Source organism: Beta vulgaris, chromosome 9 (genome assembly GCF_026745355.1).
Source record: "Beta vulgaris subsp. vulgaris cultivar EL10 chromosome 9, EL10.2, whole genome shotgun sequence".
Taxonomy (NCBI): Eukaryota; Viridiplantae; Streptophyta; class Magnoliopsida; order Caryophyllales; family Amaranthaceae; genus Beta; species Beta vulgaris.
Window position 1 is genome coordinate 26599253 of NC_079210.1, and position 16571 is coordinate 26615823.

The 16571-nt window shown below is 39.7% G+C and overlaps 1 protein-coding gene across 1 annotated transcript; it reads right to left on the bottom strand.

The window, feature by feature from the left end:
- Positions 1-6047: 6047 nt before the first annotated feature.
- LOC104903442 (zinc finger protein MAGPIE) lies at positions 6048-10368 on the bottom strand. The gene is made up of 4 exons (XM_010691477.4): positions 10272-10368; positions 9671-9895; positions 9063-9459; positions 6048-7448 (listed from the first exon to the last, which is right to left on the bottom strand). The coding sequence occupies exons 2-4, from the start codon at positions 9777-9779 to the stop codon at positions 6434-6436; spliced, it is 1521 nt and encodes a 506-aa protein (XP_010689779.2). The 5' UTR covers positions 9780-9895; positions 10272-10368; the 3' UTR covers positions 6048-6433.
- Between the last annotated feature and the right edge of the window lie 6203 nt (positions 10369-16571).

Sequence of the window (16571 nt, forward strand, 5' to 3'; positions counted from 1 at the left end):
GAAATCTCTTCGTCAAATGGTGCAGGCGCACCAGATGAAGGTGCGGGCGCACCAGATGAAGGTGCGGGCGCACCACATGTAAGGTGCGGGCGCACCTAAGTCTCCTGCCTCAGCCTGAATTACTTCGTAGAATGTGCGGGCGCACCAGCCATAAGTGCGGGTGCACCTTATGCAGTCTGTTTTGCTCCAGAATTGGTCGATGGTGCGGGCGCACCAGTGGCTTGTGCGGGCGCACCATCGTGTGCGGGGCATACCAAGCGCACCTCAGGCTACCTTTCAGCCTCTAGCTCGTTCCCTTATGCCATGTCTCGCATTTCTCGACCCCGAAGAGGGCAATACCTGCAATAGAAACACGAACAAACATGGTGAAAGCATATGTGCTAGAAATTCGATCGAAATAGATCGAAAATCTAGCAAATTGTCACTATGACCAAGTATGATCAAGTGAATGAAATAGAAGGGAAAAGTGAGGAGAAAGAAGGAAGAAAAGGAGGAAAAGGGAGCTAAAACAAGCCAAAAGAAGGTCATAAAGTGCGTTGGAAACGCACTTATCATTGATTCTTCTGTATCATCCTTATTTTCAATAAGATTTGTTTCTTCCTGCAACTTTTTTTGATAGCATTCCCATGTAAAATGGCCATATTTGTTACAATTATAACATTGAATATTAGCCTTATCATTACTTCTATCTCTGGTATTGATTCATTCCTCTACCTCGTCCATGACCTTTGGTAGAGGTTTCAGCTCTATAATAATTTTGGGAGTTTCGATCATCACCCCCTCTTCCTTGACCACGACCATTGCCACGACCACGTCCTCGTTGGCCGCCTCTACCACGTGATTGATAATGTTGCTTATCACGTGTAAATCCTTTATTGTTAAAGGATGTCCTGGCTTGCAGCACCTGCTCATCTTCCTTCTTTCCTTTCTTAACCATTCGCTGTTCATGGGCTCAAAGTGACCCATTCGATTCATCGATTGTCATTGAATCCGAGTCCTTATTTGACTCTTCGATAGCAACCACTACGTGGTTGAAATCAGAATTGAGCGAACGCAATGTTTTTTCTACTACTCGAGAATCTTCCATTGATTCTCCAAGCCTCTTCATTTGATTCACAATGTTTAGAACTTTTGTGAAATAATCTGAGATGGATTCTTTCTCCATCATCTCAAGTTTTTCAAACTCTCCTCTTAGAGTTTGAAGTCGAACCTTCTTTACTCGACTTACACCTTCAAAGGAATTTTGAAGGATATACCATGCTTCTTTTGAACTTGTTGCATTAGCAACTTTTTCAAACATGTCATCATCCAAACCTTGATGGATGATTGTAAGTGCATTCTGATCCTTTTTCCTCTCATTATCCAAAGCTTCTTTGCTTAACTTCCGGTTGTGTATAACCTTTCTCAACAATCTCCCAAACACCTTAGGCTCCAAGAATTGTTCTCATACGTAGAGACCACTTATCATATTTTTTTTTTTGTAAGTTTGGGATATTGGAAAGCTACAACATTAGTTTTTGACGCCATAATATAAGCACCAGCTCTGGATACCACTTTGTTGGAAGCGTGATGGACACACACAATATTTTGGTAGAATAATATATGGAAAAGAAGACAAAATGCACTAAATAATAACTCTTATATTTCTTATATGTGTCTTACAAAAGAATTACACAATGCATTTATATAAGGGTAATGTAAACTAATTAATCAATGTTACTCCTTATTCTTCTCTCGTCACTCTAACATATCACTAGTAGAAAAACGTTGATTTGCGTCGGACCTGGGACCCCTATTTAAGTCTAACTTGGGTCCGACGGCACAGGTCTCGACGCAGATGACCTCTTAACGATCTGCGTCGTATGTGGGAACGACGTAGATATTTTAGCTATTTGCGCCGCACGTTGTATACGGTGCGACACAAATTGCTCTTCACAGTCCACAAACTACACACTACAAGCGGAATTGGCGTCGCCCATTGCACAGGGTGCGACGCAAATTAGGTAATTTTATTTAAAAAAAATAGAACCTGCGTCGCACAGTGTTGAATGTGCGATGCAAATTGGTAATTTTATTTTAAAAAAAATACACGAATGGATGCATTAATCTGAATCATGAATACAAGAAACACAAGAACAAAATGATGCATTAATCTGAATCAGGTAGTTTTATTACAAAAAAAATACACGCACAATAATTTTACATACAAACAAGAAATACAAGAGCAAAACCATGAATGCATTAATCTGAATCGAAACAACGAAAGAAGTACAAGAATGAAATGAGCGAGGAACGCAAATTTGAATAGAAATTACAAGAAAATACAAGAAATGAGTCTGTTTTCTAATAGTGCTCGTTGCTCTATTTCATGAACCACCAAACCTCATCGGTTCGTGGCTGCTGCCGCTACTGTTGTTATGGGCGTTGCTACTTCCGCTCTATTTCAGTCTTCCTCCTCATGCTGCTTAACGAAAAAAATGAAAAAAATGAAAAAGAAACGAAAGGTCATCAGTAGAAAGTGTTTAGTTTTTAGATCTAAAAAGGAAAAAACGAATTTTCAGATCTGAAAATTAAAATCGAAAATCAAATCTAAAAAATGAATAAGAAAATGAAACCCTAAACAAATCAGCAAACGAATGGCGATTTCTATTACAAAACCCTAAAAAGTAGTCGCCGAAAAATAAAGCCAAATCGAGTAGTTGGAATCAATTTCTTCAATGGTGATTTCGAGTGTTTACCGGAAAAATCGAGTAGTTGTGCTCCATCATTTACCTTGGTCGTGTTCTTCAATAGCGATTTTAATGGCACCGTCATCTTGTTGGGAGAGAGAAAATTGCGTGCGAGAATCTCAATGGTGATTTTAGGGTTTAGAGGAGAGGATGAGAGGTGCTGAGTTGAGAGAGAGAGAGAGAGAGAGACGAGAGGGAGAGGCGTTGAGTTGAGAGAGAGAGAGAGGCGCTGCGTTGAGAGGGAGAGGCGCTGAGTTCATGAGAGAAGAGAAGGAGGCGCTGAGACAGTGGGAATGTGAGGGAGAGTCACTAGTGGAAAAATGAAGAAGGGCTGCGCTAAAAAAGGCCTGTAGGGCTGCGCTTTTTGACAGCAGCCCTTTCAGTAGCAGCCCTTCACTTTTGTAAGTAGGGCTGCGCTAGAAAAGCGCAGCCCTTCTATGCTAGAAGGGCTGCGCTTTTACCTAAAAAGCGCAGCCCTTCCTACCAAAAAAAAAAAAAAAAATTTTTTTTTTTTTGACATTTTTTATATAGAGAAATATTACCTAAAACAACATAAAATTAACCATTAAACGTCGAATACAAACGAAATGAAGTTGCTGCCAAATTGACATTCACCAACGAGATAACAAAAAAAATGACATTCACCATTTGCACAAAAATTGACCAAATTGAAATGAATACATCTGAATACAATTTTTCTTTTTGCATTTTTTATATAGAGAAATATTACTAAAAACAACCAAATTGACATTCACCATTTGCGCAAAAATTTACCAACTACATCAGAATACAAAAGATTACACAGTAACTACACAAAAAGAATACAAACCAAAAAACAGAAATTAATATCCTGAAAAGAAAAACCGAAAAGGAACAAAAATGAAAAAAATGAACAAAAAATAAACGAAAATGAAAAAAAAGAAAAAAATACCCTAAAATTGTAGATCTGAAGTTGCTGTCTATGAACGAACATATAGAAAAAAAAAAAGAACGAAAATAGAAAAAAAAAATGAAGAAAATGAACAAAAAATGAGAAAAATAAACAAAAATGAAAACAAAAAACCTAAAATTATAGATCTTAAGACCAACGGCAGAACGGCGAACGAAAGAAGTTGCGCGCGACGGTGGTGAAGAGACGAACGGCGAGAGAGGAGAGAGACGAACGGCGAGGCGACGGTGGTCTGATTTTTGCGCGCGACGGTTGAAGGTGCGCGACGGTTGAAGGCGGGCGACGGTCTGATTTTCGTCGGGGATCTGAAGAATCAAACATATATAGACCTTCTTGTTGTTGTAGCTCGCAATTACTGACTGTAGAAGAGAGGGTTGAGGAGAAAGAAAGGTGCGTCGCTTCTTTGAATGGAGGTTGAGAGAGAAGAGAGAGAAGGGAGGTGCGTGTGAGAGAGAAGAGAGAGAAGAGGGAGGGTGAGAGAGAAGAGGGAGGCATGAGAGAGGGGGGGGGACGTGTGAGAGAGTAATTATTAAAAAAAAAAGCCCATAGAAGGGCTGCGCTTTTTAAAAAAGCGCAGCCCTTCTGTAACAGTAGGGCTGCGCTTTTTAAATAAGCGCAGCCCTTCTGTAACAGTAGGGCTGCGCTTTTTTAAAAAGCGCAGCCCTTCACAAAACAGGGCTGCGCTTTTCTATTAAAATGCAGCCCTACTTTAACGAAGGGCTGCGTTTTATTTAAATGCGCAGCCTACTGTATAGAAGGGCTGCGTAATGAAGAAAGCGCAGCCCTTCCTTTTTTTCCCCTAGTGAGTTTAAAAATTTTAGGGTTAGGGGCCCGAGTAATTTGCGTCGGATGGGCCTAGAGGTCCGACACGATTTTGTCTTTTGCAACACATCTTAAAGACGTGCGACGCATATTGGCCTCCGTTTCTCCACACTACAACGCAATAATATGCGTCGCACCACAACAATATTCCACACTACACTACATTGTGTGGCGTACGACGCAAATAGGGTTTCTGCGTCATTTCCGTTTTAGTGCGACGCACATCAGGGGACGCAAATCATCGTTTCTCTACTAGTGTATTAATGACATTCCTTGATTTTCTCCCTATCAAGCATTGTATTGTCAAGTTTAATTGCTAATTTTACCACTCCTTTGGGATTGCAGTCTCTATCCCGACCAATGACTCTTCTAAGACGCTTGGTCAGAGAACTTTTGAACTTGTTGCCAGAGGCCATGCCATCAAATATTGCTTTAGTGGCTTGGATTTGTTCTAGGGTGAATTGTTCCATGCCGGATGACGGTGTTCTTGGGTTCAGACTCGTGCGGGATATAAGATTGGGAGTTCACTATCCGGGATCTTCATCTTTTGCATAAACAGGAACGTGGTTCTGAAAGCACCACAATACTAAGACGAGGCAGGGTTGTCGTCGGTCCCGACGTTGCTGGCAGGTTGGGGGTCCATCCCTTCCTTCTAGCGCCAATTCTTTTGGGTGTGAGACAGTGGACGTCAAGGGTTGACGACCGTCGTCGAAGGGATGACATGGCTTGGCGTCGTTAGGTATGTCAGTTTAAGGTTTCCGGTGTACTTGCACAATGAATTAGGATGTCTGACCTTCGGGGGTTGCCGAGGAAACCCACTATGATGGCTAAGTAATATAAGGTTTGACAAGGTAATGTGCAGATAAGGAAGGGTTAGAATTAATATACCTTGGCAACAGTGTAGGTGGACTATTTATAGTAAATAAACAGTAGGTTGGTTTCTCTATATGGAATCTTGTGTGTACATTTGTGCATCGTAATCTCTGTGAATAGACGTAATCGCTTTGTGCACGACCAATGTTATTATAATGACGTCAAATAAGACAATAACAGTCCCTTTCGATCTACAACGATATTGGAATTAATCCAACATTTCGAAATGCAGACTTTTATACATATACAAGAGACAAAAACGAATTAATAAAATTACCGATAGAATAACAAGCATCTTCGATATTTTCATAAGTTTGCCAAAACAGTTAGGATTAATAATCCAAAATTTGAATTAATATGCCGAGATAAGTTAATGTTGAAAGTTACATTTAATCACTTCAAGTTTTCCAGCTTTGACTAATCTATCAAAGTGACAAGTCTATTAGCACTTTGAGTCCTTATCATACTAAGTAACAAGTAGATTTATATATAGATATGTGATAATATTATTATCTGAATGGAAACTTGGGAATTTTTAAAGCAAAAAACAAAGCATAATTTCAATAAGATTAGCTTGCTGATCATGCACACCTGCAGAAACAATGTAATTAGTAGAGCCTTTTTAGTCCACTTAGAGTTGCACTTTTCAATCTGAAAAGACTACCCACAATAGGTAGAGAGTATTGAAACATTTCTTATAATAATGGAGATGTAAAGGGAGAATAATTGCTTTTGCCCCCACCACTAAACCATTATCAACAGCTTACAAAAAATTAAAGATTTAAGTATTAAAAAGCCATCAATTTCTTATTGAGTGCAGCTTTGAGGGTTCAAGAGAATATGCATGGTTCTTACCTTTAAGCTCTATTTTTCCAACAATTATCCAGCAAACTTTTCATGCTCCCTAATTAACTAATTTAAGCATTCATAATACCACATTCTTTTTCTTCGCTTCAAAATTTCCGTAAATCTTTACAAAATATCTTTTTCCTTTTCTCTTCCTTTCTTCACCCTAAAGAAACTTTAAACATAATTGTCCTCCTCAACCATCTCTCAGGATTCAAATCCAACCGTTAATGGACGACGGCCGGCATACGGGTTGTGAACCAACGCCGAGGAAATCTCGAGTTTGGCCTCTGCCGCCACCAACACCTGCTTGAGTACTTGGAGAGCTCATCCTCTGACGCTTGGCGGGGTTAACATTGTACATTGTTGTCATGGTAGAGAGATCATCAACCGAACCCTCGACATCACTTCCGACATTGGTGGTTGTTGAGTTTGAAGTACCAAATATTGAACCACCATTGTAGTTGCTAGTATTATTACGATCAATATTATCATTATCTTCTTTCATAACTAACCCAAAGTTTCCTAGGAAAAATGCATCATTTCTATTGGTAGAAGTAGAACCCATTTGAGCAGCTTTTTGTAGTAAGGCTGTGGCTGACATAAAGTGAGAACAATTACTAGAGGCTGTTTGAGGATGGTGTTGGGTGCTATACAAAGAAGGTAGTGGTGTAGTAGTAGTAGTGGTAGTTGAAGCAATATTATTCGTTAGTACACCTAATTCTTCACCATTATTGTGGTTGTTTAAGGGATTATTATTAGCGATTTTACTTCCAAAAACCCAATTCAAGTTATTGTAATTATCGTCGGTATGAGGATTCGAGCTTGGGACCATAAGAGGGCTATTATGGGAATTTATTGAGTTGATGGTGGAGCTAAGTTGATGCTGTATGTCATGGGATTGGATGGAAACATTAGGAGAGTTTTGCATTGTGTCGTGATACACTCCAGGTTGAGTTAATTGGGTGCCTAACCATAAAGGAAATATTCCTCCCCTTTGTTGTTGAGGGTGGTCAAGGGTTTCATCTTTAGTTGGTGGCCTAAATATGGAGGAAAAATGTTGTGCCATGGCGACTGCAGGTCCAAGATTAGACCCCATAATATGATGATAGTTGAGGTTGTTTGTTGCGGCGGCACTAATATTGAATTGCGCACTTGCTGCGTTCATTCTTGCTGTTTCTTCTGCTAAGGCGTCACAAAATGCCCTATGGGTTATGAAGCTATCACGCCTGCGCAAAAAAAAAAAAAAAAAAAAAAAAAAAAAAATTGCAAGGCATTAAGTTATCAAGTGTTGGAAAATTGTATTATTATATATTTGCACAGTTTTGTGTGATATAATAGAATATGGACCACCCTATATTATAGTAGGAATAATATATTTTAAGAAAAGGCAAGGCCTCCATTTGTGTACCATAGTAATTATATAGTCACATAGCATGAAAAACTTGGATACATCACTCATGCTTTTCTTATATCTATGAGAATGTATAGGCTTACATTAAGATGCGCTTACTAAATTAGGTGTGTAGCTTCGTTTTGAACAAATCTATTTCTAGTATTATTAGGTCAAATTACATTTAGATATAATGATGACAGAGAAAAGACTGGTATATGTATCGAATACTTCACTCTTTTGTTCTTGATTGTAAGGTTTTAATTTATAAGTTTTTCAACGCACAACTTTGACTTTTAGTATCTTTTAAAGTTGCAATTTTGAAAGAAAATAGAACATAGATTTAATCCGATATTTCATACCCATATTTGTTATAAAAAAAGTATAGTTAAGGTGCACAAATAAATAGTATAACAGTCAAAGTTTAACAGTACAATTATAACTAAAACGGTAAATGGTAGTCCACCAAAAATATTGCACATAGCTAAATTATTGTAGAGGGGCCATACTAACTTTTGCATATTTCTATTATTGGCCCAAGCTGTATAGGCAAATGATGAACAAGGGATGAAATCATTCTAGCTTAGTTGCTGTTGAAACATATAAAAGACAAGCCGAGGGATGGACAACAAGTTTTGGTTTACTGAAATCTGCATGTGATGAAGATATCTCAAAACAATTATGCGACCATCTGAATATACATGGTACTAATAATCTAACAATTTCTTTGTCCTTATCTGCTTATATCTACCCCCCACCTTCTTACCCCACTCTCATACATATAGAAAGATGTTACTGTCTCTCAAACTGGACAAAGGTAAGATGCCACAACCACAAAAACAAAATCACTATCATTTATCACTTTCCTACACCTCCTAAAACACCTCCACCTTAACACTTTCTTGTTTAGATCACCCCTACCTTGTCGATCATACCCTACTATATGTACTCCTTTCTTACCATGAAAAGCTATCATATATGAATATATATTATGCATAATCTACTGTAAAACAATTGTTGCGTGCTGAAAAGAGATACACCCAAATAAATTTATATAACAAGTACTAGTCAAAATAGCTGCGTCCTCGACAACAGTTTTACTTTTAGGTGAAGAATTGTATGAGATTATTATTTAATTATTTATTGTGAAGTATACTAGTAGAGTGAGTATTATATCAAAGGTGAAATCTTTCAATCGCAAAGCTAACTGTTAATATCTTATAACAAACTAATGTAAGACAGTCTCATCTGAAACTTACTACTATTTAGGAGTGTAATTATTTTCCTCGGATACTATATCCGAAATATTAGTTAGATGCATGGACAGTGCTATTGTATGAACTGGCAATCTTGTCAATTGTCATGATGTCCTATGATCTAACAGCAAAAAGTTAAAACAAATTAATGCAATAAATTACAAAGAAATAATAATAACCTTGAAAAATTATACCTTGAGAATATAGTTCCACAATCACACTTGTATTCCCTAGTTCCACATGTTTTGGAATGAGCCTTCCAATCTGACTGAACAGCATACTTCTTGTTGCATTTCTCACACTTCCACTTTTTCTCACCATGCTTTCTGCAAAAGTGCTTCTTAATCCCGGTGAGATCGCCGAGAGCTCTTGAAGGATGATTATGAACACATGTCTTTTCAGGGCAAACATAAACGCGCTTTCGCGGCTCTTTGCTAGTTCTTTGCTTCAGCTTCCATGGTAGGTTATGACCTCTGCGGTGGAGTTGAAGATTTTGATCCCTTTGAAACCCTTTCCCACATATTTCACATAAAAATCTGTTGGTTGCCATTAGGGTTTTTGGTGATAAAGCTATGACCTCTGCTTCTGGATCTAAAACACCAAAAAAAAAAAACTATTATTGTGTTATTATTAGGTTATTGTATATGTGTATATTTCTGAATATACCTAGCTAGACGACTTCATCATTATACCATAAAGCTAGAGCAAAAGTTAAGAAGAAAAGATGTTGATTTATCAACACTTTATACAAAAAAAAAAAAGATTCCAAGTAAAAGTAAAACTAGCTTGAAAGAAAACTTGCCTGGATTGCCTGGGAGGTTTCTCTTCTTCTTAGGAGGCAGCGTGTCATTAGATCCAACAACTGGGTCTTGTAGAAAATTACCATTTGAAATTACTTCTTGATCAGCCATTAATTTCGCAAGATTTTGCTATCTAAAATGAATTATTTATAGCTTCTTCAAGATAATGAGGCTTCTCTAAATAGCAAAGTTCCACAACAGTTTTCTCGAACTAGGTATTTTGTCAACTGTTGCGCAAAAATAACAAGGAATTGAAAACCTTAGCTAAGAAACAAAGTGAAATAAATTTGGAGCAAAAGAAGAATATAAGTTGGGTGATTTAAATTTCAAATTCTAGAGATTATGAAATGGAAGGAGTCTCTCTCTCATAAACATATAACAAAAGATTATAGATGTGATTTAGAGAAAACAGGAGGGGAGAAGCTCAAGCCTTGCTATATATGCTCAAAGATCCTAATGTAAGAAAGGATTATTAAAATAATAGTGTAATAATAAAATAACATAATATGAAGGGTTTGATAGTTGCTTGCCTATTTCTTACATGAATTTCTTAGTCTAATGAAATAAACACACACTTCAAAACATAGAGTGTGGTGGTTTTACCTTTGCTTTTGGTCGGACATCGAGTATAATATTTTTAGTGTGGATGGCGGTGAAAAGTTAAAGTTGGGGGAGTCTGAGAGTGGGAAGAGAGAGGAATGGGCAAAGCACAAAGGTGTGTATGATGACACATATGATGAGGCTAGGAGAAAGCTAATCCTCATCCTTTTTCATTTGGAATGATTACCCCATAATTTGACTGCCTTTTCTTATTTTATCGTTACTATTTGTGTTTATTATCACACCATTTTGTTTTAGGTAACATCAAACAAGTCTGTCATCCCAAGTCTACTATCAGACGCGCTCAAGTATCCGGCATGAAACTCTTGAGGACGCGAACTCATTAGAGTGCGCAAAACCATTCCTGGTAATGGACCGGGATGGCACTCACGACAACGAAAAAGGACAAAATAAGGGAATCTTCCCTCTAGTCAGACTCATTTCAGTCATATATGTTTCAAAGGATTACACATCCTATCAGATAAACAGTACTCCTATAAATAGCCAAATGGTAATATTTTGCAGGTACATTCTCTCACATACTAAAAAAAAGCTTATCTCTCACTCTCTAGTTTTCTCTCGCTCAATCATTCGCGGACACTTACTGACTTGAGCGCCAGAGCGGGTTTCCTCAGCCCCCCCCCCCAACGAGTTTAGCTCACGTTTGTTCTCTTGCAACTCACCAGTCTCGGGCAACCCCTAATCAGTGATGGACATCCCAAAGGACCACCACCGTTTCAACACCGAAACAACTTGGTGCTAGAAGGAGGGGATTTCCATCTTTTGTGACAACAGTCATGGGTGACGCAAATAACACTAGTCATGAACCACAAGTATTTGAAACCGGACAAGGGTATTCCCAACCCCTTATTACCGGACTTATGTGAGCACCTGAGTTCCACTTCATGACGCTAGGGGGTGATGAACAAGTTTCCAATAACAATGTTCAGTTCAATTTTGCTCAGTTAAGTCAATTCTCCCCAGAGCAACTAAAAACCGTAGCATCTTTCATACAAATGCTAATGGGCACTCCTCAGCCTAACAACATTTTCCCATATTGCGTATGTCGGAAACCGTAAGCAACCACTAGTTTTGACTGGTAGGAACGCTGACAGGAGTCCGATAAGGAAAATGCGTACCCTCAATAAAGAGGGATGTCGGCTCGAGACGCAACTCGACTAATCTTGGTACGAGGAACCCCTGCTAGACACTAAAGAACTTTATCATTCGAAGGATGAAGAAAACAAAGGTCACTCCCGTATGTCCCGAGTACAACACCAACGGTGCTAGTAACTATTCGGTTGGTGAACACCTACGGATAAAACCAAAACTCTCTCCCTTTGTTCCAGAGATCTTGAATCACCCTATGCCCAGGATCAAGATGCTATCCTGCAAATATGACGGCACCTTTGACCCACATGATCATGGCGCAGCATCTGAAGGCCACATGTTGCCATTTGGTGCAAGGTGTTTCCGTCGACTCTAACCGGGATGGCTCGGACTTGGTTCAAGACTCTAAAATTGGGTATTATTTCGGGTTACTCTCAATGCTCATCCACTTTCTGTACTCATTTTGTAAGTAATAGGCGCCATGAATGCACTGTTGGAGAGTTTCTTTCCATCAATTAAGGTGAAACATAGAGTATGCGAGATTTGATCGGTCGTTTTAATGTCGAAGCGGACTCAATTCTACGTCTTCAGTAAGATGTGGATGTCTTTGCCCTAATAACTGGACTGAAAGAGGGGTCCGCGTTCATGAGTTATCTGCGTCGTAAGACCTTTACATCTCTCGGGCCCGTTTTGGGGAAAGTAAATGATTTCATCAGGGGTGAAGAATTCGATAAGCCCGCGAGCAGTCAGCACTGCGAGCCTGAGAGAAGGAAAGAAGAGAAGCAAAGGAAGGATAAGGGATGCGATAATGATCGTGGCCAAGAGGAAACAAATTAATAATCCAACATGGTGAAGAGGGGGAGTGACCGCGAGAAAGGGAAACGTAAATAATGTTCGACGCGTATACCCAGCCCACGACCTCTAGGGCGCAGATATACACTATGAACAAAGACAATGATAAGTGGCAACGTCCAAAGCAAATGTTTAATAAGAACTGGGACAAGAACAAGTCGTGTGATTTTCATGGTGATCACGGACACTTGACTCAGGACTGTAGACATTTAAAGGACAATCTGAAGGATTTGATAAGAAGACGTTACTTTACTCAGTACAAGGCTGAGACTAGAGATGAAGATCTGAAAAAGCCAACCAACCAGAATGTTCAGTCACAGATTGGTGAAATACATGTCATCAATGGCGGCCTTGTTCATGGGGGTAGCGTAAATGGAGCTAAGGCGAGCTTAAAAGAGTTCCGACACCAAGTAAACTTCAACGAGAGTATGTAGTGGAGGAAGCCACCAGTAATGCCGGCCATTTCTTTCACCTTGGAATATATCAAGCATGTCATTTACCCCCATGACGATCCTCTGGTGGTCACTTGAAGGTGTCAAAATGTGTGTTCATATGACCCTTGTAGATGGAGGAAGCTCTTCAGACATACTTTATTTTTCAACTTTGGAAAAATTGATGATTGGCCATGAACACTTGAAGCATGTTTGCTACCAGGTGATAGGATTCCCGGGAGCGTTAGTGGTTACTGAAGGTCTCATAACATTACCAGTCAGAGTAGGGGAAAACGAGGAGGCTAGGAGATGGCAATGATATAGTAGGACGCCCTTTCATTCATGACGTCCAAGGAGTTGTATCTAATTATCAGTTGACAATGTTGTACGTCTCTAATCTTGGGGCGACAACAAAGTTAAGAGGAAATCAGGAGATGGCCAAATCATGCTATCTTACAACCTCAAAGCAGCCCGCAAGACGAATTTCGGTAGAATATTTAAATTTGCCAACGCGGAAATACAGAAGAGCCCAGCAAAAATATATGGCAAAGGAAGCAGATCCTGAGAAAGGAGAAGAAGAAATGATGGAAATATCCACGGAGGATTTGGATTATAGGCCTCATGATATGCCAAGACCCAAGCCTGACGGAGAAACAGGGCAGGAGATGCTTGCTGAAGATCCGACAAGGATGGTCGCTGTCGGGACTGACATAGACCTAAAAGTATGAGTCAACTTAGTGACTCTCCTTCCAGGCCCGGCTGTGATGGTACATCGTCTGAACGTTGACAGTGCAGCCCGTTTTCTCAAATAGAAGAAAAGAAATTTTTCCATTGAGAAAAACAAGGCCATCAAGGAATAAGTGGATAAATTGTTGGAGGTTGATTTCATTGAACCATGTGATTACCCAGAATGGCTAGCCAAAGTGGTTATGGAAAATAAAAGTTAATGTCCAGTGGAGAATGTGCGTAGATTTCACAAACTTAAATAGAGCCTGTCCAAAAGACTGTTATCCTCTCCCGAGAATAGATTAGTTAGTGGATTCCCCTATAGTTCATGCATTGTTAAGCTTTATGGATGCGTTTTCAAGTTATCATCACATCAGCATACTGGAGGCTGATAGGAAGAAAGCAGCATTCATCACGGATTTTGGGGTATACAATTACAAAGTACTGTCGTTTGGGCTCCGCAATGCAGGGGCAACATATATAAGAAGTTAGTTGATAAAGTGCGTGCAGACCAGAAGGGGCGGAACATAGTGGTATATGTGGATAATTGAGTTGTAAAGAGAAAAACTAAGCGCGAACATTTGAGTGACCTCGAAGAAACTTTCAATAATTTGAGAAAATACAAGACGAAGCTCAACCCGAAGAAATGTGTCTTTGGAGTAAGACCCGAAAAGTTCTTAGGTTTTATGGTAAGCAAGAGAATAATCAACGCAGACCCTGATAAAGTTTGTGCAATCGTGGACTTTCTGGAACCAAAGACTGTGAAGGATATCTAAAGGCTGACAGGGAGAATGGAAGCCCTCACTCGGTTCATCTCGAAGTCGACAAACAAAGCCCTACCTTAGCTTTTTCGCGTCATTGAGGGGAAATAAGAAGTTTTAATGGGGAGAAGAGTAAAGCAAAGCCTTCTTGGCAGTCAAGGAGCATTTCAAAAGCCTACCCACTATCACAAGACCCGAGACGGGAGATACATTGCAGTTTTACAACTCGGCTATCCTAAAACGGTTGCGGCCGTCTTATCGGTGGAAAAAGCAAAAAAGCAGCAACCTATCTACTTCATCAGTCACATATTTAATGGCCAGAATATCGCTATCAGTTAGTCGAAAGAAGGCATTGGCAATCGTTATAGCCGCCAGGAAACTTAGGCCTTACTTCGATTGTCATCCCATCTAAGTCCTGACAAACCAGTTGTTGGAAATTTTTTTTACAGAAAATTGATAGCTCAGGCCGCTTGCTGAAATGGGTCGTTGAGTTATCAGAGTATAACATACAGTACAAACCCTAGACCATTATTAAGCACAAGCCCTAGGGCCGGGATTGTAATGACGAGGAAGAGGTGAAAGAAAAAGAAACATGGTTACTCAAAGTGGACGGCTCCTTCGAAGTTAACGGATCTGGGGCCGGGATTGTAATGACGAGCCGAGAAGGGAATACTTATGAGTACGCCGTAAAATTCGCATTCCTGACATCGAACAATGAAGCTGAGTATGAAGTAGCTATTGTCGGTCTCAAAATGTGCTTGGCAGCAAGAGCGAAAAATGTATCCCTGAAAATGGATTCACGATTGGTACACGGCCAACTCAGAGGAGAGTTTGAAGCTAGAGAGGCCAACATGCAGAGATATGTCGAGAAAGCCAAAGAAATGATTGCCTAGTTGGACTAGTTTGAAATACAAGCGATTCCTAGGGCCGAGAACATGAAAGCGGACGCACTATCCAAGCTAAACAGCTCAGACTCATGCAACATTAATAGAATCGTCACAATAGATATATTGAAAGAAAAAAGCATCACAGAAAAAATTGTGATCGTCAACAGCACCAATCAACAAGGAGAATGGTTTAGTGAGTTAGTGGCGTACAAGTTAACAGGGACGCTCCCTAAAGATCAATTGTGCGTCAAAAAGCTAAAACGACAGACAAGCTGATATGTAACATATCAGGATGAATTGTACAAAACACATTTAGCCTACTACTACTGAATTAAATGTGCAACGATCGGGCAATCCGCTAAGATCATAAAAAAGATACATGAAGGCATTTGTGGTAATCATGTAGGGGGGAAATCTTTAGCATTGAAGGCATTACAATCAGGTTTTTATTTGCCAAGCATGTTGGCAGTGCTCAGAATTATGTGAAGGAGTGCGATAAATGCGAAAGATCACCCTTGTAATTAACAGGCCCGCTAACAATTTACAACCTTATATCCGATACCGTTCGCTCAATGGGGGATGGATATATTGGGGACATTCACAACAAGAACGGGAGGCAGAAGATTTTTGATAGTGGGGATTGACTACTTTACAAAATGGATAGAGGCAGGGCCGACGGCAAAAATCAAGGCAAACCAGGTCAGAAAATTTATTTGGCAAAACATCATGACAAGAATCAGAATTCCAATGGCTATTGTTTTCGACCATGGCGTCCAGTATGACTGTCATCCAATATAAACCTTCCTAACGGGCTTGAGGGTAAAATTTCCCTACTAAGCAATCTGCCACCATCAGAGCAATGGGCAAGCAGAAGCCGCCAACAAACAAATCTTGAACGCCTTGAAGAAAAAGGTAGTTGAATTCAAGGGAGGATGGGACGAGATGGTGCCGACTGTGTTATAGGCAAACATGACGACTGAAAAAGAGACGACAGGTGAAATCCCGATTAAACTGGCTTTTGGTGCAGAAGTAGTGTTATCGATAGAGGTGGGCCTTCCCTCATATTGGATCAATCATCAAGACCTTGAACAAAATGATCAGGCACTTAGAGAAAACCTGGATTTCCTACCAGAATTAAGACTTAGCAAAATTAAAAGCAGCATCTTACAAGGATATAATGAGCATGGCTTATAATAGAAGGGTGTTGGAAAGGCCATTAGATGTTGGCAACCTAGTCCTACGTAGGACAGCAGCCACTGGCAAGGCACACACAGAGGGAAAGTTGACTGCTAATTGGGAGGGCGCCTACACCGTACCATAGCCAAAAAGCTTGCTCATGGCTTGTTCATTTTGAAGGGAATAGACGACAGAGAACTTAAGAATTTTTGGAATGCTAGCGTCCTAAAAAAGTATTATATTTGATTGTTAGATGTAATAGGCCGAGAGCCACCTTTGTCATATAAATAATACAAACTTTTACGGGACTCACATTAATCATTTTGTTTTTGGTAAAATGTAAGTATATACCAAAAAGCA